This window comes from Colius striatus, chromosome 6 (assembly GCF_028858725.1).
Source record: "Colius striatus isolate bColStr4 chromosome 6, bColStr4.1.hap1, whole genome shotgun sequence".
NCBI lineage: Eukaryota > Metazoa > Chordata > Aves > Coliiformes > Coliidae > Colius > Colius striatus.
Genome location: NC_084764.1, coordinates 23,319,296 through 23,343,237, shown reverse-complemented (window position 1 = coordinate 23,343,237; position 23,942 = coordinate 23,319,296). Strand labels below are relative to the sequence as shown.

General features: G+C 41.2%; 1 protein-coding gene across 1 annotated transcript in view; it reads left to right on the top strand.

Annotated features, from left to right (window-relative positions):
* The window catches only part of SLC24A4 (solute carrier family 24 member 4), a 98,006-nt gene that overhangs the window by 56,908 nt on the left and 17,156 nt on the right, over positions 1 to 23,942 (top strand). Inside the window, exons 4-12 of the mRNA XM_061997764.1 lie at positions 508 to 582; positions 2,937 to 3,021; positions 7,717 to 7,820; positions 10,492 to 10,566; positions 11,512 to 11,537; positions 12,225 to 12,278; positions 13,291 to 13,433; positions 17,361 to 17,530; positions 19,483 to 19,627. Coding sequence (XP_061853748.1) covers positions 508 to 582; positions 2,937 to 3,021; positions 7,717 to 7,820; positions 10,492 to 10,566; positions 11,512 to 11,537; positions 12,225 to 12,278; positions 13,291 to 13,433; positions 17,361 to 17,530; positions 19,483 to 19,627 — 877 coding nt within the window. The remainder of the gene's footprint in view (positions 1 to 507; positions 583 to 2,936; positions 3,022 to 7,716; positions 7,821 to 10,491; positions 10,567 to 11,511; positions 11,538 to 12,224; positions 12,279 to 13,290; positions 13,434 to 17,360; positions 17,531 to 19,482; positions 19,628 to 23,942) is intronic.

The following is a 23,942-nucleotide window of genomic DNA, read 5'->3' as shown; positions in this document are numbered from 1 at the left end:
CAGCAATAAAGCCTCATGAGAGAGTAGGAGAATCACATGTATGCAGGTAACCAGGATCATTCCTGAATAGATTTGGTGCAGTGAGCCATGGTCAGTGTCTGCTTTTTTTCAGGTATATTATTTCTTCAGTATTGTTGATCAACATGGTGTTACTTTCTATTTAATTATTTGGTGTGATAATTAATTGAAAATACAGATTATTACTGCATAAGTTTATAAGCCTTACCTGTTACTTTTGTTTATATGAAGTCTGTTGTGGTACCCTATTCTGTGAAAGTGTGCTACCTTTCATATTCTAAGGTCTAGCAAGGATTCTTGTTCTAAAACTTACAATAAAAAATACAATTTTATGTCATAAATTGATCAACAGAGGGATTTTTATTTGGCATGAAGTAAAAAATGAAGCTATATGTTTCTAGTAATCTGAATAAATATAGCATTGCCTTCTTTCCTCTTTTCATGTACAGGAAAAATCTGAAGTATTTCCTGAATTTATTTTCTCTACAGGCTCTTTATATGTTCTATGCTTTGGCTATAGTATGTGATGACTTCTTTGTTCCATCTTTAGAGAAAATTTGTGAGGTATGTTAAAGAGCTTTATTCTTGTTTTGGAAATTTATTTAGAGAATATTAGAGAAGCAAACATTTTGTGCCATTGCTGTTTGGAGTTCATTCCGGTCAACTTTTTGCCTCAATTATTTTAAAATGATTTGAGCTTTCCATCAAGAAATGAACCTGTGGTCTGGGGATATCGACTGCCCTGGCAACACTCAAGGAGAAAAGTAAAAGATTTAATGAGATAAGATGGCAAAACCCACTGAAATACCCGAAGTATAGTTCTAAGATGTATGTGACATATGGATGAGTTGGATTTATTATGGTACTCCTAGTTTTAAAATTTACTTGTGAAAAGAAGTCATACATAGACAAGTTAATGCAAGTCTTATTGCACATCTACCACTGTATCAGCAAGAAGAGAGCAAGAATATGCAGTTCTAGCATAAAGTGGAGAAATGTGAGAAAAGTGAGAATGCCTGAGAAAAGTATGTACCTTGGTTTGATATGAAATGAAGAATACATATTGTATATGAAAAAAATAGTAAATACGTGTAATTTCTTTATATAATTATTGAGAAGACTTTGCAAAATTACATGCAGGATTCTAACTGAGTGAGAGAATCAGGACAGGGTAGAATTTATACTTGGTATGTAGATGTTGGGTTAGGTAAGGCTACAAAATGAATACAAAATACAAAACCAGATTTTATTTCATTTTTGAGGGCAAAATAATAATCTCATCTTCTTTGCTTTTTAACAAAAATGTGTGTGCACATTTTCTGTGAAACTCCTGAAGCTGGTTAAAAAGTCTCATTTTCCTTTGGAAATATGTGCTAAATTCCTATTAGTGGTACTCAGAGCAGATACTTAACACTTATCAAAAGAACAAATAGAACAATAAGGAAGATGGTCAGTAATAAAATATTCTATGTTTTCTTTCCCTTTTCAGATATTTGTCTTCATAACCTAGTTTATACAACATATTGAAGTTGTACAGATTGGATTGTACCATTTGAATGGTCACTGATACTTCATAAAATCTTGACCTCTTATGTTCTCGTGTCTCATATTCTGCTGAATGTTAGAACAGCTAAAAAGAATTAAGATAGCACATTTAGGTTTGAGCTTCTGCAACAGTATGACTGGTAATAGATCAAATGGTACAGTAAGGGCTTGTGTTTATGTTTTGTCATGTTCTGTAGGATGCCATTTTCATTAGCTTCAATGTATACTGCCTGTAAAATACAAGATTTCTGCAGTGGTTTTGTTCTCACTAATCACTTTTCTATCCTTGGAAGAAAAATAAGATACTAAGGATGAGTCTAGAGAGACTCTCAAAAAGGAAAAAGTTCATCCATAAAATCTTCTTTATAGTTCAAGAGAAAGACCTTCAGACAGTATTCAATCGATCCTGCCCACTTGTAGAGCTAGACATGTTTCTGCTGGTCTGAGAACTCTTATCTATATCCTGTTAGAGCCTAAGAGACTCTGTCATAAAAATAGACTTGCCTACAGAACGCAGATCTCTGTGTCTAATTGGACTAATTTTTTTCTATGTCAGCTGACTCAGTTTTGATTACACAGTTGCAAAGTGAAGCCAGAATCAGGCCTACTGTCTGTGAGATTTATTTACAGACAGAAGTTCCAGAATGTCGTTACTGGTTTCACCGTGTTTATTCAAGCACACACGTTTTTGTTTAAAGACAAAGACAAGATTTTAATTTTGCACACAGGGATATCTTCAACTGGATCAGGTTGCTCAACACCCTGTCCAGCCTGACCTAGGATGCTTTCAGGGATGGAACATCTGTCACCTCTATGGGCAATCACTGCCAGTGTTTCATCATGAAAAAATTCTTTCTTATATCTAGTCTAAATCTATCCTCCTTTAGTTTAAAACCACTACACCATATCCTGTTGCAACAGGCCCTACTGAAATGTTTGATCCCATCTTTCTTTATAAGCTTTCTTTAATACTGAAAGGAATATTTTCACATTTTAGAAACCTCAAGAAGCACTTTTAATTCTTCAGTTATTGCGTTTAGAGTTTCTAAAGTAAATTTATGGCAATAATTTCAAACGTTTGCAATCTTTTTGAACTACAGAGATGTGTTTCTCTAGTCAGCTACACGTAAGCCACAATTGGCTGTTCAATTGTATATAAGAAGGTAATTTTATCTGACATTTTACTGAGTTAGAGTGTAAATATTTTACTTGCCCAAAATATATTTGCCTTCTCAAAAGGTAGCACTTAAGTTTTTGTATCATCCTTTAACAGCACCATGGCCACAAAATGAAGAGCTTCTCTCTTTGCAGCTGTAAAACTGTGCAATGTAAATACAGCAGCAGCGCTGAAATTACCGATGTTTTTCTTCCAGAAACTACATTTAAGTGAAGATGTTGCTGGAGCCACATTCATGGCAGCAGGGAGCTCCACTCCAGAACTGTTTGCATCTGTTATAGGTATGGAGCCCACACACTAGCTTTTATGAGATCTGCTGTTAAAAAATCAGCAGCAGATCAAGCAGAGGTATCCAAAAGTGCTACTCATTCTTCTGTCAATTTATAATCGGCAACTGCAGCTGTCAGTCTGTGGTTCATCGTATAATTAACTACTCAAAATATCTCATGAAACTGTGAATCTACTCTCAAAACATAGAGAGGAATGGCTGGTTCCGAACACAGGAAGTAGAAGAGATTTATTGCAGTCCCCTGAGAGAGAATTTGAGATATTTGATGCCTCTTTGACTTTTTTTTTTTTTCCCCCAAGTAAAGAGAATTAATTTTAGCAACGAAGTAGGAGAGTGGGGAACATGGGAAAAGAACAAACTAATGTATAAATAAGTCTGATCTGTTAAAGGCAGAGGGGCGTGGTGTACATTACTTACAGAATTATTCAAAGTAATCTCTGAAATACTAAAGATTACTGGTACAGAGAGGAGATCAAAATGGTGAAAGCAGTAACTATTAGGAGAAGGGAGGACATGGGATTACAGAGACAGAGGTGAGAGAAAGCAACAGATTTCAAAAATCATAGAATAGTTTGGGTCTGAAGGGACTTATGAAGGTCTTCTAATCCAGTACCCTCACAGTTAGCAGGGACATCTTCAACTAGATCAGGTTGCTAAAAGCTCTGTCCAACTTGACCTTGAATATTTCCAGGGATGGGACATCTGCTGCCTCTCTGGGCAGCCTGTGCCAGTGTTTCACCATCCTCTTCATAAAAACTTTCTTTCTTATATCTAGTCTAAATCTACCCTCTTTTAGTTGAAAACAATTACCCCCATATCTTATTGCAACAGGCCCTACTAAAAATTTGTTCCCATCTGTCTTATAAATTTCCTTGAAAGGCTGCAATCAGGTCTCCCTGGAGCTTTCTCTTCTCCAGGCTGAACTCTCAGCCTGTCTTTATAGAAGAGGTACTTCAGCAATCTGGACGTGCATAAATCCATGGGCCCCGATGGGATCCACCCGCACGTGCTGAGGGAGTTGTCGGAAGTCATTGCTAAACCACTCTCCAACATCTTCAGTGAGTCATGGAGAGCAGGAGAGGTGTCTGAGGACTGGAGGAGAACAAATGTCACTCCAGTCTTCAAAAAGGGTAAGAAGGAGGAGCTGGGGAACTACAGACTGGTCAGCCTCACCTCCGACCCTGGAAAGGTGATGGAACAACTTATCCTGGGTGCTGTCTCCAGGCATTTAAAGGACAAGAGGGTCATTGAGAGCAGTCAACACAGTTTTACCAAAGGGACGTCATGTTTGACCAACCTGAGAGCCTTTTATGAAGATGTAACCAGGTGGAGAGATGGTGGCAGTGCAGTGGATGTGGTTTATCCTGATTTCAGTAAAGCATTTGACACCATCTCCCACAGCATCCTCACAGCAAAACTGAGAAAGTTGGGGGCTGGATGATCAGGTAGTGAGGTGGATTGTTAACTGGTTGAAGGGAAGAAGGCAGAGACTTGTGATCAATGGGGCAAGGTCTAGTTGGAGGTCTGTGTCTATTTGAGTCCCTCAGGGATCAGTGCTGGGACCAGTAGTGTTCAACATATTCACTGATGACCCTGTTGAGGGAACAGAGGGTACTGACAGCAAGTTTGCTGATGATACTAAACTGGGAGGAGTGCACAACAGAAGGCTGTGCTGCCATTCAACGAGACCTGGACATGCTGGAGAGTTGGGCGGAGAGAAATCTAATGAAATTCAACAAGGACAAGTGTGGAGTGTTGCATCTGGGAAAGAATAAGCCCATGTACCAGTACAGGTTGGGGAATGAACTCTTAGAGAGGAGTGTAGGGGAAAGGGACCTGGAGATCTTGGTGGGCAGCAGGATGGCCATGAGCCAGCGATGTGCCCTCATGGCCACGAAGACCAATGGCATTCTGGGGTGTATTAGAAGGTGTGTGGGCAGTAGGTCGAGAGAGGTTCTCCTCCCCCTCTACTCCCTTTTTTGAATCACCATGGAATTCACCTGACTGACATGGTGTAATGGTTTGACATGACAGCTGTTTCTGGTAATGGGGAAGGGGCTGTAAAGATGGCTCCTGTAAGAAGTCACTCAAAACTCTCCCCAGCTCTGAGCCAGATCCACTTCTGGGGCAGAGCCAATTAGACACCTCCACAATCACTTTTTAAGAAGCCAGAAGAGGAAGATGCTTCCTTTTCCTTCTTCTTTTCTGGCTGGTGGGTGATGCAAGGAGTTGCAAGAGAGAGAGAAACAACCATGCAGACCCCATACCAGGGGCAGTGATTATAGCCAGAGGAGGCCGTGTCCTGTGTGAGGGACCCCATATTCACAGAAGCTGTAACTGCAGGGAAGAACCCACGCCAGAGCAAGTTTGTTAAGGACCATGTCCCAGGGGAGGGACCCCGTATCGGAGCAGGGGAAGAATGCAGGAGTCATCCTCATCTGAGAAAAGAGAAGCGGCAGAGCCCATCTGTGAGACACTGACCACATCCCCCATTCCCTGTCCCCCTGAGCCGTTGAGAAGGGAGAAGATAGAGACATCGGGAGCAGTGAGCTGGGCCCAGGAAGAAAGGAGGGTTAGGGGAGGGAGATCTTAAAGTGCTGGTTGTGTTTTTCTCATCATCCTGCTCTGTTTTTGCTTTTTGTTCTGTTCTGCTTCTTGTAGGTAGTAGAATAAAGTTTCCTACTTTCCTCTCTAAGTTGAGTACTGCGGTCTGTTTTGCCCAGAACCATAATTGGCAGTGAGCCCTCCCTGCCCTTGTCTCAATCCGCAACATCTTTGGTTATCTTTTTTCCTCCCATCTTTCTGGGGCCTCTGCCATCCTAAGGAGGGTAGGGGTGAATGGGGACACCAAGCGAGAGACAGTTGTGGTGCTTCATTGCTGCCTGGGCAAAACCAGGGCACATGAATTTTCAAACATTATGGAGAGTCACTTGGCAACTACAGCAGCCAATTCCCTCATGACTCTGAGATGCATCCTGTGACGTCTCATAGACATATATATGCTCAGATTCCTCAGAGGATCTTGTACAGTGGGAGGGACTTTGCTACCCCAGTCTCTGTCTTTCCACTCAAGAGGTGTGGGAAGATAGGTTACCACTGGAGACTAAAACCTCAGCTTTCTCCTCATTCATTGTTACCAGTTTGCTATTCTTGCTAATATTTAATGTTCCTTTTCTGACTGACATACCTGTAGAAGACTTTCTTATTTTTTACCTCCCTTGCCAAGTTCATCTCAAGCTGCACCTTGGTCCACCTGACACTATCCCTACAAAACTGGGCAGTGTTGCTATACTCTTCCCAGGTACCTGTCCATGATTGACTTAATTTAACCAGCAGATCTTAACTCATCTGGACTGGTTTCTTGCCTGATTTCTTACATGTGCAGATCAAGAGCTCCTTTTGCTCTATGGAAAGCATCCATAAAGATCCACCAGCTCTGTTCTGTTCCCTTGTCCCACTGGACAGTTTTCCACAGGGTTCTTTTGACTAATCCCTTGAAAAGATGGAAGTTTGCTTTCCTAAAATTCAGTGTCCTGACTTTACTCTTCACCTGTCCCATACTCCTCAGCACTATGAATTACACCAGTGCATGATCCACTGCAGCCCAAGCTGCCTCCAGTCTTTATGTCACCGATTAGCGCTCTTATGTTGACCATCAGGTCCACTAGCACAGCTCCTCTGGTAGAGCTATTACCTTGCATAAGAAGTTATCCTCCGTGCAGGAGGCTTTGTCCCACCAAGTTTCAGTAATGGCAGCTAGGTAGTAGCTTTCTAGCAGCATGGTGGCTTAAATTGATAAATTTGTCTTTAGTAAAGCCTTAGTAGGCTTTCTGCTACTATCCCAACTTCCAATTTTACAAACTTTAGGAAAATATGATCTAAGGGAATGCATTATAACCTCATGTCAAACTGACTGAAAAGCAGCAAGTGTAAGCCTTCAAGGATCTCTTTAGTGAAAGATTTAAAATACAAATAGATACAGTTCTGTATCTGTGCATTCATGTTAACTTTGATTCTATCTCAGTGCTGAAGATTACATTAGATAATCCGTGAAGGTCAACTCCAGACAGCAATTTTTGTCATTCTGATACAATTATGTCACAGATAGATGTCTGAAGTGGGTTCAGTACTAATTGAAATCTGGAAGTCAGTACAGGAGTAGATTAACTCTGAATTCTAGTTGTCTGAGTCATAAGGTACACATTACTGCACTGAAAGTGACTCCCAGTTTTTTGAGGGAAGAGTTTCTTAGGCCCATGAGACATTGCAAGGAAGAACACACTAGATAATACATACCTGGGAGATAAGCTTCTTTGCTTTATTACACTGTTTGAAATAAATTCTACATACCTGGTGTGACTGGAGATGTTTCATATTTATTTGAATGAAATACTGCACCACTAGCAACCAAACCATGAAATACAGAACTTACTGTTGACTGACTAGCTGAGAAACCGTTTACTTTTAATAAAAAGATATACTAAGAGATGTTAAGCCAAAATGGATTGCTGCTAGTGAGACTAAAAGTACAAAATATTTCACACAGAAGTGAACATTTATTACAAAACAAGTTTTGGTTAAACTTTCAAACAATATCTTGTTCTGAAGTCATATGTGTTTTAAGTAATTGCCTGTGACATAAAATTAAGTGACAGAGGTAATAATGCATGTTTTATTCCCTCTGCAGGTGTGTTTATCACTCATGGAGATGTAGGAGTAGGGACCATTGTTGGTTCAGCAGTTTTCAACATTCTCTGCATTGTTGGTGTCTGTGGATTGTTTGCAGGACAGGTTAGTAAGATACTGCCTTTATGGACTTCAGCTGCCTACAATGTAGGAGTTTTCATGTGCAAAATATTACAAAAAAGAGGAACATTAGTCAAAACCAAAACTGAAATGGTATTGTGAAAAATGTGAAATTTTGGAAAGAACTTAGAAATGGCCTACAAATAGCAAATGTTTCTGAAAAGTTCATCTGCAGAGTCAACACTGGGAACACACATATTCTGGTTCCTCTTCATACAGTAGTGTGTTCACAGTCAACTGATCGATGTCATCTGTTAATCCTTCCTACTTCTGATGGTGATCAGAGAATCTAGGACACAAGCATGAGATTTCCTGCATCTACTTAGTAGATGGTTAAACTGTGTATTGTATTGTTTCAGGTATTCAGTCTGATATAGAATCATAGAATGGTAGGGATTGGAAGGGACCTTTAGAGATCATCTAGTCCAACCCCCCTGCAGAAGCAGGTTCACCTAGATCAGGTCACATAGGAACATGTCCAGGCGGGTCTTGAAGACCTCCAAGGAAGGAGACTCCACAACCCCTCTGGGCAGCCTGTGCCAGGCCTCCCTCACCTGAACAGGGAAATAGTTTTTTCTTATGTTTAAGTGGAACTTTTTGTGTTCCAGCTTAATCCCATTACCCCGTGTCCTGTTGCTGGCTACTATAGAAAAAAGGGATGTCCCAACCTCCTGACACCCACCCTTTAGATACTTTTAAATATTAATGAGATCTCCCCTCAGTCTCCTCCAGACTAAACAGCCCCAGTTCCTGCAGCCTTTCCTCATATGAAAGATGATCCAGTCCCCTGATCATCTTGGTGGCCGTGCACTGGTCTCTCTCCAGCACTTCCCTGTCCCTCTTGAGCTGAGGAGCCCAGAACTGGACACAGGACTCCAGATGAGGCCTCACCAGGGCAGAGTAGAGAGGGAGCAGAACCTCCCTTGACCTGCTGGCCACACTCTTCTTGATGCATCCCAGGATGCCACTGGCCTTCTTGGCTACGAGGACAATTTGCTGGCTCATATTTAGTTTATTATCAATAAGACTCCCAGGTCTCTCTCTGCAGAGCTGCTCCCCAGCAGATCAATCCCCAGCCTGTACTGGTATGTGGGGTTGTTCCTTCCCAGATGCAGGACTCTGCCCTTGCCCTTGTGGAACCTCATGAGGTTCCTCTCTGCCCAACTCTCCAGCCAGTCGAGATCCCGCTGAATGGCAGCACAGCCTTCTGGGGAATCAGCCAGTCCTCCCAGTTTGGTGTCATCAGGGAACTTGCTGAGGGTACACTCTGTCCCCTCATCCAGGTCATTGATGAAGGTGTTGAACAAGACTGGCCCCAGATCCCTGTGGAACTCCACTGGCCACAGGCCTCGAAGTCGATTCTGTGCCATTGATCACCACCCTCTGGGCTCTGTCATTCAGCCAGCTCTTGATCCAACTCACTGTCCACTCATCCGATCCACACTGCCTGAGCTTTCTGATGAGGATGTTGTGGGAGACAGTGTCAAAAGCCTTGCTGAAGTCAAGGTAGATGACATCTGCTGCTCTCCCCCTCATCTAGCCAGCTGGTTATGCACTCGTAGAAGGATATCAGGTTAGTCAAACAGGATTTTCCCTTGGTGAATCCATGTTGACTCCCCCTGATAACCATCTTTTCCTTCATATGTTTGATGATAACATTCAGGATGAATTTTTCCATCACTTTTCCAGGGATGGAGGTGAGACTGATCAGCCTGTAGTTTCCTGGGTCGTCCTTCCTGCCCTTTTTGAAGACTGGAGTGACACTGGCCTTTCTCCAGTCCTCAGGCACCTCACCTGTCCTCCATGATTGTTCAAAAATGATAGAGAGAGGCTTAGTAATCACATCAGCCAGCTCTCTCAGCACTCTAGGATGCGTCCCATCAGGACCCATTGACTTATGAGCCTTAAGCTTGGCCAACAAGTCTTTAACCTCTTCCTCTTCCACCCAGGGCAAGTCCTCTGCTGTCCTGGCCATCCTGTTATCCTTGCTGGACTGGGCTTCCCTAGGGTCAGCCTTGGCCGTAAAGACTGAAGCAAAGGCAGCATTCAGTACTTCAGCCTTCTCTGCATCCTCAGACACCAGGGCACCCTCAGCATTAAGCAGCGGGCCCACATTCCCCCTCACCGTCCTTCTGCTGCTGATGTACTTGAAAAATGCCTTATTGCTGTCGTTAACATCCCTGGCTACATTTAATTCTAGAAGGGCTCTAGCCTTCCTAGTTGCACCCCTGCATGCTCTGGCAATGTTCCTATACTCTCCCCAAGAAGCCAGCCCCAGTTTCCACCTCTCATAGATGGCTGCTTTCTGCCTGAGTTGTCCCAGGCACAATATCCACAAATACAATGAAGTGAGAACCATTGATTTGCTGCAGTACAATGAATTTTACTTTCAATTGAAATTATGACCAATTAAAATATCCTCATTAAGAAATACATTTCATTAATGCAAGTTTCTATATGATTTTTATTACTGGTGATTGTTATGGATCCATTGTCTAACAGACTGATATGCCTTCCTGTTAGCATAAAACTGTGATTGATTCTGGAATTGTTGCTAGCAATAGTTCCACTCATGCACCTAAGTGAGCAAAGAGTGGCCTTTGTTTTGTCTCTAAAATTTCATACTTTTGTTGGCTGAAGGTGTGTTATTTTTCAGGTGGTGAGTCTCACCCAATGGGCTGTGTTCCGGGACTCTGTGTACTACACGCTGTCTGTGATCGTACTTATTGTTGTAAGTAGTTCTCTTACCGGTTAATCATATAATATGTTTCATTGCTTCAATTTTTGGAGGACCTGATATACACTGCTAAGCAATTAATTTCCTAGATAGTTCTAGTGACAGCTGGAAGAGAGGGCTCAGCTCCACAGTATAATCCACATGTGAAAACTTCATACAGCCCCACAGAAGGTGTCCATTAGTGTCCATTTGTTTTGCATCTACAGTCTGTAAAATTCTGCAGGCTAGCAGGCTACTGTTACGCAGTGTAGTTAGCACACTCTTCTGACCCAGGGAACTGCTTGTTGGTGACTTGAAAATATTTGAGCTATGCCTGTATTTTAAGTACAGAAGGAGGCTATTTCTTGTTTCTGTGCAGTAATTTGGTGTATTCTGCTTTAAGTTTTTCTAAATTGAGTGCAAGTGAAATACCACTTATCTGGAGAAGGGTAGTAGTTCCTGAATGTATGTATTTATTGTATCTGGTGGTAAGGAGGGAATGAATCTCTAGCGGCCCATTCACTTGCAGGAACTGCATACTGTGGAGTAAAATGTGTATAGCAACTTGACCTAAGAGCAGAAGTAAAATGATTGTTTTTTCTTTGCTGAAACTACTCTATCTGTTAAAAGGCCTCAGAGCTAGGTCTCTTCAGAATACATGGCTTTGCTTTCATTTACACTGTGGGTACATGAGTACACCCCTGTCTGTCTTTCACATGCTTGCACTGTTTTACTAAATAGTATTTATAACAATCAGTGAGAGGGATCTGAGTCGTGTTCACGAGGTTTGTGCTTTGCAAGGGACAGGATCCATGCAGTGAAAGTTCTGGTTAGAAAGAGTCATAACTTGAGTAGCTTCTGGCCAGATGTTACTGGTATTTATCCAATAAATTTGAGTTTTTCAAGAGCATTCAGAGAAATAGTGAATTTTCGTGTTTCCTTTTTATTTCCTTCTTCTAGTTCATACATGATGAGAAAATTGAATGGTAAGTTGTGTAAAGTATTTCCTACAGTCCCATATTTACCATGAGACTGATCCATAAAGATGGTTGTAGTCTAATTAGCTTTCATTTGTACATGCTGGGAGTATGAGCTGAATTTGACACTTAGGAAATTGTATGTGTTTTCTTTGATTATGTTTTTTATGATGATCATGGAAAACTAAAAGAAAATTTAAGAAGCTGGAAACATTTATGAAGTAAGTAGACTATATGTAAAGCCTGAAGACTCAGAGAGGGTAACCAAAAGTCTGCTGTTCCAGTTCTGGCTGTTAACATTTATGGGGATGCTACGTGTCCCAAAGAACAGTCCAGGCTAGGATCCTAGTTGGAAGATCCTAAGCATCTTTAAAGAGTCTTCTCTGAGTGCCTGGCCTGTGCATCAGCATTGAAATGACAAAAGGCATCGACATTATGATCCTCTGAGGGTAGCTATGGTTTCAGTCTGTATAGCACATTTCTGAAATACATGCATTACATTTTATTTGCGTGTTTATTAGAACTTGAGGATCTGCTTCCCCCCCTGCTGAGACAAACTCTAATCTTAATGATGTAAATCTTGTGTACACAAATGTGACTTGTACTAGATGTTTAATGCATACTCCTACATAAAACTACTAACACATACAGCTGTTTGAGTGGCTTTTTTAACACTTGATTTTTTATCTCTTTGAGGTGGGAAAGTCTTATACTCATCATTATGTATTCATTCTACATACTTATTATGAAGTAAGTGCTTTTCTCCTCTGTATGCCCTTTAGGTGTTAACTGGCCATCATTCTTTTAGTGTGGTTTTGTCCTTTGCCTTCCTGCTGAGGTCAGTGCAGCCAGTCATGTTTCTATGTAAGATTCCTTGCTTTTTCAAGCTTAATCAGTTTCACTCTACATTTGTGCACAGTTAAGAGCAAACCCTTTCATACATCCTTTTCATAATGCACTGAGCTAAGGTAACTTTCAGAAAAAGTTGAGAGAAAATGTCACTTATGCAAAGGTACACAAAAAAGTCCACTGAGTACTCCAGATTGTAAGCACACAGCAGGTCAGCTATTGCACAGATTTTTAAACTCTGGACAACGTGGTCAAGGAACATTAGAAAAACTGATAAACATGTATTTATCTTCAGGCTCTCATATCAGATTGTATACTGATGTCCTCCTTTTGTAGCGTCACTCCCTCTGAAAGGAGGGTCAGATGTCTGTCTGTTACTGCAAGGGTCTGAGTCCACCCTTATACTGCAGATTGTTAAAACTTATCCTTTGGTGCCCTCCTCTCCCAAATCACCCTTTTTGGAACTTTAGCCTCCCTTTTCTCCTACATGGGGTCTTTGCAGAGTTCATTGATAGCCCTCTTAGATCCCACACTAGTGCTAAAATAGATGTATTGTCAACAGTCCCAAGTGCTCAGGCACTTGCCATAGGGAACACAAGTTCTGCATGAGAGAAACGTGAGAGGTAAATTGCAAGCCGATTGATGGAGGAGGAAAGAAGCCACTGTACAGTGATTGTTGTGGTTAAAAAATCCACAGCTCCAGTGTTTCATCTTCACTAAGTCTGCTTTAGTGGTTTTTTTTGCAGTTTGCTGTATCTTATGAGCAGCCCATGTTTTTCTGTCAGCTTGCTGCTGAATTGGATAGTCTTTTTTCTTAACTTCATATTAGTTGTCAGAGACTCTGCATCTAGGCTTTACTCCTTGCCTATGTAAGTTGTTCTCAGATGCTTAGAACTTTCCTTTGCACTTTCAGGTACAATGTGAAGATGCAAAAATTCTTCACCCTTAAAAGCAAGAATGTTGGAAATGGTGACACAGTCAACAATGAGCTGGAAGATGGTAATGAACGTTATGCCACTAGTTGTGATGACCCATCCATTCCATTATTGTGGACAGGTAAGGCTGAGCAGACAGAACTTGGAAAAAGATTAATTCACAGATATCCTTTTTATTTCATTAATGTGGATCAAGACAGTGTTACTATTCAATCATAAGCAGGAATTTTTATTGGGTTAACTCGACAATTTAGCAGTCAGACAAAACCAATCTTTTTTTAATATTCTGAAAACAAGCTGCTTTGCACATTGGCATTTTTACTTTATTTTTATCTCCTGTTCAGTGACAAGCTATGACACTGTGAAAGATGCTGTTTTTTTTTTTCCAGGAAAAAGGTAGTTTTCCCTTCAAAAATTAGTTTGGGACTAGAAGTTGAAACTTGGATGTTGAAGGAAAGGACAGGAGGAGATCAGTGGGGCAGGAGTTGTTGAGTTCAGATCTTCAGAAGACTGGCTTTCACATGCCTAAACAGCGCTGCATACGCTGCCAAGCACATAAGTAAAAAATGAGAAATGCAGGTTCTTTGCTTTGTCATAAAGGGGAAGTAAATGATACCCAGGTTTTGGTATTGAAGGTAAGCAAACATACCTGGACGTTTTTGGCTTTGTGTAAGCCTTTCTAAAAATCATTGTCTTATCATTCTTCTTTTATGTTACCCCTTTTCTCTATAGAGCAAAATCATCCCTACCTTTAAAGCACAAACTAATTTAGAGAGCTCTTAAGCTGTGCTTAATGAAGTTTCCTTGCTTTGCAGACATCTCCCATTCTAGGAGACCAAGTTCAGCCACAATGTAGGTAGTGTTTGTAAAGGTCTTCATGTAATAACAAACAGGAGTTCCAAGCAGACAAAGAGAATCCCACTCTTTTCTGCTTTTAGTGTTCAGGCTAGAATCTCTTCAAGGTAGGTACTGTAACTGATTACAGATATATGCAATGACAGCACATGGAACACTGTCCTAGTAAACAATCACATGGCAGCTTGTTGCATCTCCCTCCAGTTGAGTCAAAATATGTCATGATTTGCTGTTAATTGACACTTGGCTGACTTCACAAGCTGATCTGCACCTTCCCCAGCAGCTGCTTGCAGAAACAGGAGCACTGCTAATGGTGGGGGAAGAATGAGAGCTGGCCTCTGCCTTACTTCCTACCAGTGGTTAGTAAGTTTCAGGATCCACCAACAAAACCCTCACTTGATTTCTCTAAGTTGTAAGTCTAACAATCTGATTTTCCACAGGAGGAAAGTGATTGCTTCCCAAAACAGAACAGTTGCTTTGGGTAAGGAATTTCCTTCCTACCAAGGATGACTAGTCTGTTGCTCAAGGTGCAGATAAAAGGTGGGGTTCACATGCTGCACAACTCTCTTATGCTTCTAAGTTTTGCCACTTTGAAAAGCTTCTATGGTACACTACAAAAGCTTCCATTACTAAAGTTCTGGAGAGAAAAAGGAAAGCTTTTTGCCATAAGATAAATTCAGTTACAAGGGTGAGTTCTACACACACAGGTAAAGGTGAAATATTTGTACTTTGTGAATAATGCTCTGTTTTGAAAGGACAAACGTGTGGCTCACTGCCCTCGTTGACCTAAGCTTCCACCAGGTGGCATGTTTCGATTCCTGCCTAAAACCAGACACTCTTGAACAAAGTGGATCTCTGAGGGTCAGGAGTCAGCTAAAGTCACCAAGAAGCTTTTTGTTGACTTTGATAAGGTTGTTGGTGATGATCCTTCGTGGTGAGCAGGAAGTTTAAGTAGTTTGCTAAAAGCTATCTCAGAAGTTATTTTTCTAAGAAATAGCACAAAGCAGAAAGCATAAAAGGCTTTTCTCTGTCTCACCTTTTTGAAAACCACTTTTGTGATTTTTAGGTGGAGCCTGTTTGTACCATATGAGGCCAAGGAATGCAAGTTTATGGGCATAGAGAGTAAGACTGAAGAGCTGATATGAAAACATAAGAGCAACAGCTGCAATTGATAACATATCTTTATCATGATGTATTCTACATCAGTGATGAGTTTTTTATCACAGTATTTCATCAAAGCTGAGTATGTTTAGTCACTGTCTCCTTAATGCTAAGTTCCTTAAGTCCTTAGTTCAGTGTAACTGCAGTGCTTCCACATTTTTTATGACACTGTATGAAAAAGAAGTGCTTTGGAGACTTTGCTGGAGAAACTTTCTTGAGAGCACTTGATTTGATGAGACTGTAAAATGACATCTGGCCTTTTTGCCTTACCAGGATTGCTGTCAAACATTTTTGTTGTTGTTGTCTAACTAAAGCAAATGTTAAGCTACTGTGCTTGAGTTCTCTTCCTTGAGGACTGCTTCCTAGGAAGCTTGTCTGGCTATATATTCCTTCACATAAAAGCTGTTAGACTCCAACTGTGAGAGACATTACACTGAAACGGATGTGCTCTTTATTTGCATCATCAAGCTGCAGTGCTCAGCAAGGTTTATTTGTTTTGGCTGCAGGGACAGGGCTACTGGGGGAGATAATCGGTCCTTTAGGTTTACCAAATGCAAAATTGCTACTAGTTCTGTTCTCCATTAGAGATATTAAGCTGCAAGAGGAAACTAGAGTGGATTCTTTGAGTAGGGCATACTTCTTTGTGACACTAAGATTTCTTTAGGACACTTCAGGTAACCCCAGTCTACTCATTCCAAACTCATTTTAGTGGAACAAAGCAAGACAGTCAAGTGCTAAAGGGTAAAAGATAAAACTAATTACTGGTGATTTACAGGCTTGCTTGGTTTTTCTTACTGAATGATATGGAAGACTATATTTCTTTGACTTGAAATAAATGTTAGAAGATAATTGAGATGGCAAAGCCATTATTGCAGTGTGTGATTTATGTGCATGTGTGAATCCAGTCCTCTTCCTGAAAAACAAAAAAAAATTTCAACATTGTAACAATGCAAAAAAAAAAAACCCACCTGTAGATTTTTGTTTGTTTGTAACAGGTCCTTTTTTATTCCTCTGTTGGGGTTGAGTGTTTTCTTACATTTCCTTTGTTTCCTGACTGGAACCATGCTCTAATAATTACCTTTCACTTGTACCTCCTAAATTCTCTTTCTCTTCTGATGTAAGTAACTTAATGCAAAAGGGGAGTGGGAGAGTGAAGCCAAGCTAAGCAAAGCAGAAAACAAGCAGCAAAGAATTTTTTTTCCATACATATTATTATATGTAATAATTAATATTTATTAAAGTCATATGCATAGTTCCTGCTCTGCTTTCTAACACCACATGGGAATGTCTTCTGTCTGCTCAGCCTTGCTCTACTTGCTATGCGTAGTCTGTAACATTTGTGAGAATATTGGTTTGTTGTTGAGCTCTGAAAGTCCTTGCCTGTACCTGTATTGATTCCCAATATAATTTTGTCTCTCTGTGTTCTTAACATTGTAGAACAAAACTCTTAACCTCAGTACAAGTTCCCTTCTATTAACAAAGGCTTACTTATACATTTGTTCTTGACAATTGTTTTTCATCATTTCAAATCTTGTCTTGTTAGAGATCTTGATAATACTGTGTGAAAGTAGAGTGAAGATTTCCAAAAGGAGTGAGCACGATGTTAGGGACTTCTGGACGTGCAGCACCTTGATCCGGTAGGATAACTTAGAGGACTCCTGAGTGCTGTCTGCACTGCCACAGTGCAAGTGCATATTAGAGAAGGCTTACAAAACCAACTGTAGTGGGACATAAGCAAAGAAAACTGACACTACAGCGTGAATGGATGGGTTAAAAGCTGCTCCCAGTCATCTGAGAATAGATTGGTGGCTACGTTAGCAGAGTGAAATCCTTTTTCAGCATGTGATCTAAACAAAGCACAGAACTGAGTAGCAGATTGACCAGGCTGCAGAGATAGTACAGGAAAGTCACTCACAAATTCTAGCACTTGAATGAGTATCACCACCACCTGAGCCTCAAAAGAATGACTCTGGGTGATGGGAAGCATAGTAGGATCAATTCCACAGCTAACTCTGTCCATTGTGATCATTAGTGAAGGGGACGCAGCAGTATGGCAAAAACAGTGTTGTGATGGTGGATGAGATCATCTGCTCTAGTCCTCCCAAGTACCGGTTCCCTGAAGCTGGATTGCGGATTATGATTACTAACAAGTTTGGACCACGCACCAGAATGCGGATGGCAAGCCGACTCATCATTAATGAGGTAGGTTCATTAAGAAAACAATAAATGACTTGAAGGCAGAGGAGTTGCCCAAGACCGTGCTCATAGTGATTCTGGAATTCAAATTTTCCCATGTTCCTAGAGATGGGCTTAAAGCTATGTCTTTCTCTAGCAGCTATGTCGCAGCAGATTTGAAGGTGGATTGCCGATTGGTGGTGATGCCAGTCTTAATGGGAGGACAATCACCAAGGAGAAACTACTTTGTCCCCCTGCCAGAAGATGTTTCAATGTGTGTTTTTATGTGTGCATATTTGTATTTTATTGGCAGCAGAACAATTATGTTTTATTCTTACAAAAGGCATCAGGCTAAGAGAGGATAATAGAAAGGGCAACCAATAGCCTATAAGAACTACTCAGGATCACGTCAGATATTTGCCTACCTCATTAGTCTTCGGTGTAATTCTAAGCTCAAAATGAAAATGGACCAAGATATTTTCATTATATTTTCATTTTCAGTTCATATTTTCATTTGTGCTGAACAGTTTCAGTTAACTCTTACTTGATGTATTGTCACCATCATATATTAATTGTTTCACACCCTGCAGCTGAAGTGACAAGACTGAGCAAGTGATGCTGTTTCCGAGCTTGCATGAAGTACTCAGGGTGAAATCTTTGGCCTGCCAACCTTGGCTTCTGTGAAGCCAGGGTTTTGTCCTTTGCTCCCTACAGTATCAGAGAGGTTTTTTCCCTCTGGCAAATAAATTAATTTTGGTAGTTTAGGAAATGAAAGCTTTGGCGAGTTCCTAGGATTTGAGCATCATAACACAGTTCATGTATCTGCCCAGGACTGTGAATACCCCAGTGAAAGAAAGCAGCACTAATATATTTGTACCAAAAATCAATTTAACAGTAAAAGAGTGAAATGTTTATTAGATACCTTCATGTTGTACAGTCAAGAGCAGAAGATCAAGTAGGGCACACAGCAGCAGTTGACTCTGCCGTCAAAGCAGAACTTCTACAATTCATTAAGCAGAAGAAAATTCTTAATGGGAATGTGCACAGAGAGCTGATGCCTGCTAGTTTAACATCTGCAAAAAACATTCTCTAAACCAGAACATTTTGCATCTATGTTCTTATGTATTCTCACTGCAGAGTATTCAGATAGGAGTTCTCTCTATTTTTAGTTTGTGTGTAACACTAGTTTCAGAACCTTTCTTACACGTTGTGCAGTGACTTTATTTTTCAAGGTATTTCAGAGCACGTTTAAGGAAGTTGCAACAATTTATCATGAAAAAGAGACCAGTTACTGACCCTGTATTATCTCATCCAACAAACTATGATTTTTTTTTTTTTTAAGTAGAAAATTACATCTCACATTCTCCAGTGTATTAATGGTTATATATAGATATTTAAATCTATCCCTGTAGTGTGTATTGGAGCTATATCAGTCTTATATACATGTCTGCAGGGGCAATTATGAGCTTCATGAAAGTATATACTTAGACAAAAGCAAGAGGGGTTAGTCTGCTTTTGAAATTGTGAGTAGAACCTTTACATTTAGCTCAAGGATGGAGATGGGAAGAAGGGAGAAGAGTTGGAGCTAAGTAGGAGAGACCCTGCATAATGAGTCATTCATAAGCCAACTCTAATAGAGCAGAAATGTTTTGAGTGTTGGCTGGTTTTGGTGGGAACTGTTGAGTGAGAAGAACTTCAGAATCACTACACTCATTAAAACATGGTGTAGAAGAACAGCTATGACAACTTTCTCCATCATGGCTTGAAAGACTCCTGCCAGTAATTTTGAGGTGGATGGTCAACACTGGCTTGATGAAGACAGGTAGGCCACTATGTGTTAGCTTGTTGCTGACTGGAAGTCAGGCTTTGTGGAGAAGCATCAGGGCTCACATGACTGGGGCTGAATAGACACCAAAACCCAGATGTAACAAAGTCAATATTTTCCAAACTATGGCAGTTTTCTCTTTGACACTGTGCAGCGTCAGCGGTTAATCCAATCTGCCAATGGCTCAAGCAAAGCGCTTCAGAATGGGAGACATGAGAATATTGAAAATGGAAACATTCCTGTGGTGAACCAAGAGGAGGAAAGTGAACAGGACAATCTATCTCCCTTCTCATTGCCAGGTAAGGCTTACTTTCTAGGTGTTTATTGTAAGGTCACATAAGATAATTAAAATAACAAACACTGGCTTGTAGGAAAATACAACATATATGGGCAAGAAGGGAGAAAGGGAGTTGATTTGACTGTCTGAAGGTTGGATATGATGACAGCAAAACTGAGCTAGAGGCTACGTGGCTAAAATCAGATCTTAGGAAAGTGTTTCCCAGTTGTCATGTACAATAACTGTAGAAGTGCTGGTTTGCCAGAGGCAAAAGGAAAGCTGGTAAGACAGGTTTGTATTAAAAACCATGTCAGACCAACACGATGAGCACTGCACTGCTAGTAATTTCCAAGTCAAAAGTTAATAATGGCCTGCTGGAAGTTGCTAGGCTAGAGGTATCTCGGTGTATAAATATATAATAACTTGATTTACTGCCTGTAGGGGAGGCTTGTTGGGCGAAGAGGAAGAAAGTTTATAGGGAGAAACAATGTTTAATATCTTCATCAGTGTTTAAAATTCTTAGAATAGCATCGTGTAATAATACTCACCTTTTGCGATTTTTTGGAAACTCTTTGGCCTGAAAGGCTATATATAGCCAATCTTAGTATGTTGGTGTCTTTAGCAGGTTGATACTCTCTCAAACACTTTGGAGATTAGACAGCAGAGATTAAATCCCTCTTAAGAGACATGTAGTCAGTAGTCACCTGTCATATAGTTACTATTGAACACAATCGTTACTTCAATATCACATGCAAAGAAAAAGGAAGAATTTTCCGTGTTGTGTATAATCCTAGTTTCTTAGCTATAATTTTAGAAGAGTTTATGAGTGAACAAACATTGAAGCATGCTGTGTGAAGACTGAATAAAACTCTGTGTTTTAATGTGTTGCTTTAGTGTGTGCTCTTACAGGAGCTTCTTGCAGTGAGCAGTTACAGACTTTTTTCTGGGGTGAAGAATGGAAACAAACTGATTCTCTGAAGACAGACCCATTAAATGGGCTCCTGATAATCACTGAGATAATGAAAAAAGATGGTTTGCTTGTATGGTGAAATAAATGGATCCAAGTCAGTAATACACTTGCACATATGAACATGTTAAAAAATCATAGAATCATAGAATGGTAGGAGAATGGTAAAGAGACCTTGAGAGATCATCTAGTGCAACCCCCCTGCAGAAGCAGGGTCACCTAGATCAGGTCACATAGGAACATGTCCTCACCAGGGCAGAGTAGAGAGGAAGAAGAACCTCCCTTGACCTGCTGGCCACACTCTTCTTGATGCATCCCAGGATGCCATTGGCCTTCTTGGCCACGAGGGCACATTGCTGGCTCATGGTTAGTCAATCAAGACTCCCAGGTCTCTCTATGCAGAGCTACTCTTCAGCAGTTCGACCCCCAGCCTGTACTGGTGCCTGGGGTTGTTCCTTCCCAGACACAGGACTCTGCACTTGCCCTTGTTGAACCTCATGAGGTTCCTCTCTGCCCAGCTCTCCAGCCAGTCGAGATCCCACTGAATGGCAGCACAGCCTTCTGGGGAATCAGCCAGTCCTCCCAGTTTGGTGTCACCAGGGAACTTGCTGAGGGTACACTCTGTCCCCTCATCCAGGTCATTGATGAAGATGTTGAACAAGACTGGCCCCAGAACCCATCTCTGTGGAACTCCACTGGCCACAGGCCTCCAACTCGATTCTGTGCCACTGATTACCACCCTCTGGGCTCTGTCATTCAGCCAGCTCTCCATCCACCTCACTGTCCACAAGCCACACTGCCTGAGGTTTCTGATGAGGATGTTATGGGAGACTGTCAAAAAACAACATTGTTGTCAAAAAACAATAATAATAAAAATAATAACAAATAAAAAACAACTTGTAAAAGCCAACAGTGTCTCCCCAAACCATCTCAAAGTAATGAATTCAGTGCATGTGTTTGCAATGCAAATTTTTTAACTGAGCTGTTTTTAACAAGTTACTGGATTCAAGTTTTAATTAGGGCAGTGCAATCATGCATTTCTTACGTTCTAGGACAATGCCGAATTCTTAACATGTGGCAGTCATTACCTGGAGACTATATTTGGATTTATTCAAGACTTGGACAAAGTAGATTTTGGAATAGAGCTTCCCAAATGCGTGACATTCACAATAGAGAAAATGCTTTGAACTAAAGAGGGAGTTACAAGTTATGCCATTGGCCTTTTTTAAATGCAGTTTTTCTGCATTTTTGAGAAAGTCTTTAAAGATAATTGAGGTGTAACAGGCCAGTGTGGAACCACTAGTGATACAGTTCATACTGGAATGGAGCAAAAGTTCAACATGAAGTCAGACTTGCGTAAAAGTGGGGAAGTGATTGTTTAAAGTCTCTCCATTATCATCAGGTTTTGTTACTCCTGTTGCTTGAAGATACTTATCTGTTGGTTGGGTTCTCATTGCTCAATTCATATATTCTGAAGGCGAATTCTTTTATTTTACCTTCAAAAGTACCACTTTAATAACTTTGGGGAAGATATAAAGAGCTGGCATAGCACTTTGTTACTTTTAAAATCCTGTGACATAATCAGTGGCCAAAAAAAATCCTAGCATTTAAAACCAGCTTTAGGGCAAAGTTAGTTTGCAGTTTCCCAGAATCCCCTCTGATGTATTTTCAGAGCAGGAATAAGGCACATACTTTCTATAAAGAACAGAAATTCATGTATTCTTTCAGTACTGAAAAGCACTCTATGAAGAATAGGAGGCTTTCACTTTCTGATAGGACTTTCCAAGTCAACTTCTTGCATCATACTAAGTAGAAATTTCACTCCAATATTTTAAGAGAGGCAACATTAAAAAAACAATGAATTGACCCAAACCGTTCTTTGTGCTGTTCCGTACTCACCTTTTTTAGAACCATAGAATCACAGTCTAACCCTCGCCACGCTACAACTTCCTTTCAGGTAGTTGTGGAGAGCTGTAAGGTCTCCCTTGAGCCTTCTTTTCTCCAGGCTAAATATCCGCAGGTCCCTCATCTTTTCCTCATATGAGACGTGCTCCAAATCCTTTACAAGCTTGGTAGCCCATCTCTGGATCCTCTCCAGCACCTCAATGTCCTTCTTGTACAGAGGGGCCCAAAACTGGCCACAGTATTCGAGGTGTGGCCTCACCAAAGTTGAGCACAGGGGAATGATCACCTCCCTGCTCCTGCTGACAACACTGTTCCTGATACAGGCCAGGATGCCATTGGCCTTCTTGGCCACCTGGGCACACTGTTGGCTCTTGTTCAACCACCATCAACCAACACTCCCAGGTACCTCTCTGCCTGGAAGCTTTCCAGCCACTCCTCCCCAAGCCTGTAGCGCTGCTTGGGGTTCTTGTGGCCCAAATGCATGACCTGGCACTTGGCCTTGTTGAAACTCATGGCATTGGCCTTGGCCCAGCCATCCAGCCTATCCAGATCTCTCTGTAAAGCTTCCCTACCCTCAAGCAGATGGACACTTCCACCCAGTTTGGTGTCATCTGCAAACTTACTAAGGGTGCACTCTATCCCCTTATCCAGATCATGAATAAAGATGTTAAACAGGAGTGGCCCCAGCACTGAGCCCTGGGGGACACCACTCATGATGGGCTGCCAACTGGATTTAACTCCATTGACCACGACTCTTTAGACCCAGCCATCTAACCAGTTTTTCACCCAGGAAAGTGTGTGCCCATCCAAGCCAAGAACAGCTGATTTCTCTAAGAGAATGCTGTGGGAATCAGTGTCAAATGCCTTGCTAAAGTCAAGGTAGACAACATTCACAGCCTTTCCTTCATCCAACACCCTGTCATAGAAGGAGATCAGGTTTGTGAAACAGGACGTGCCTTTCATAAACCCATGCTGACTGGGCTTGATCACCTGGTTGTCCTGCATGTGCTGCACAATAGAACTTGGGATGATCTGCTCCATTAGCTTTCCAGGCACTGAAGTCAAACTGACAGGTCTGTAATTTCCCAGGTCATCCTTCCATCCCTTCTTATATCTGGGTGTTATACTGGCTGACTTCCAATCAGATGGGACCTCCTCAGTCAGCCAGGACTGCTGATAAATGATGGGCAGTGGCTTGGCAAGCAACCCTGCCAGTTCCCTCAGCACTCTAGGATGTACCCTGTCTGGCCTCATAGATTTGTACACATCAGTATGGACCAGCAGGTCACTGACCATCTCCTTCTGAATTGTAAGTGGAACATTTTGCTCCTCACCCCTGTCTCTTGGCTTAGGGGTCTGACTTTTCCCATTGGAAACACTCCTGTTTCCTAAAGACTGAGGTAAAGGTGGCATTAAGCACCTCAGCTTTATCTTCATCTTTTATTAACAGGTTTCCTTCTGGATC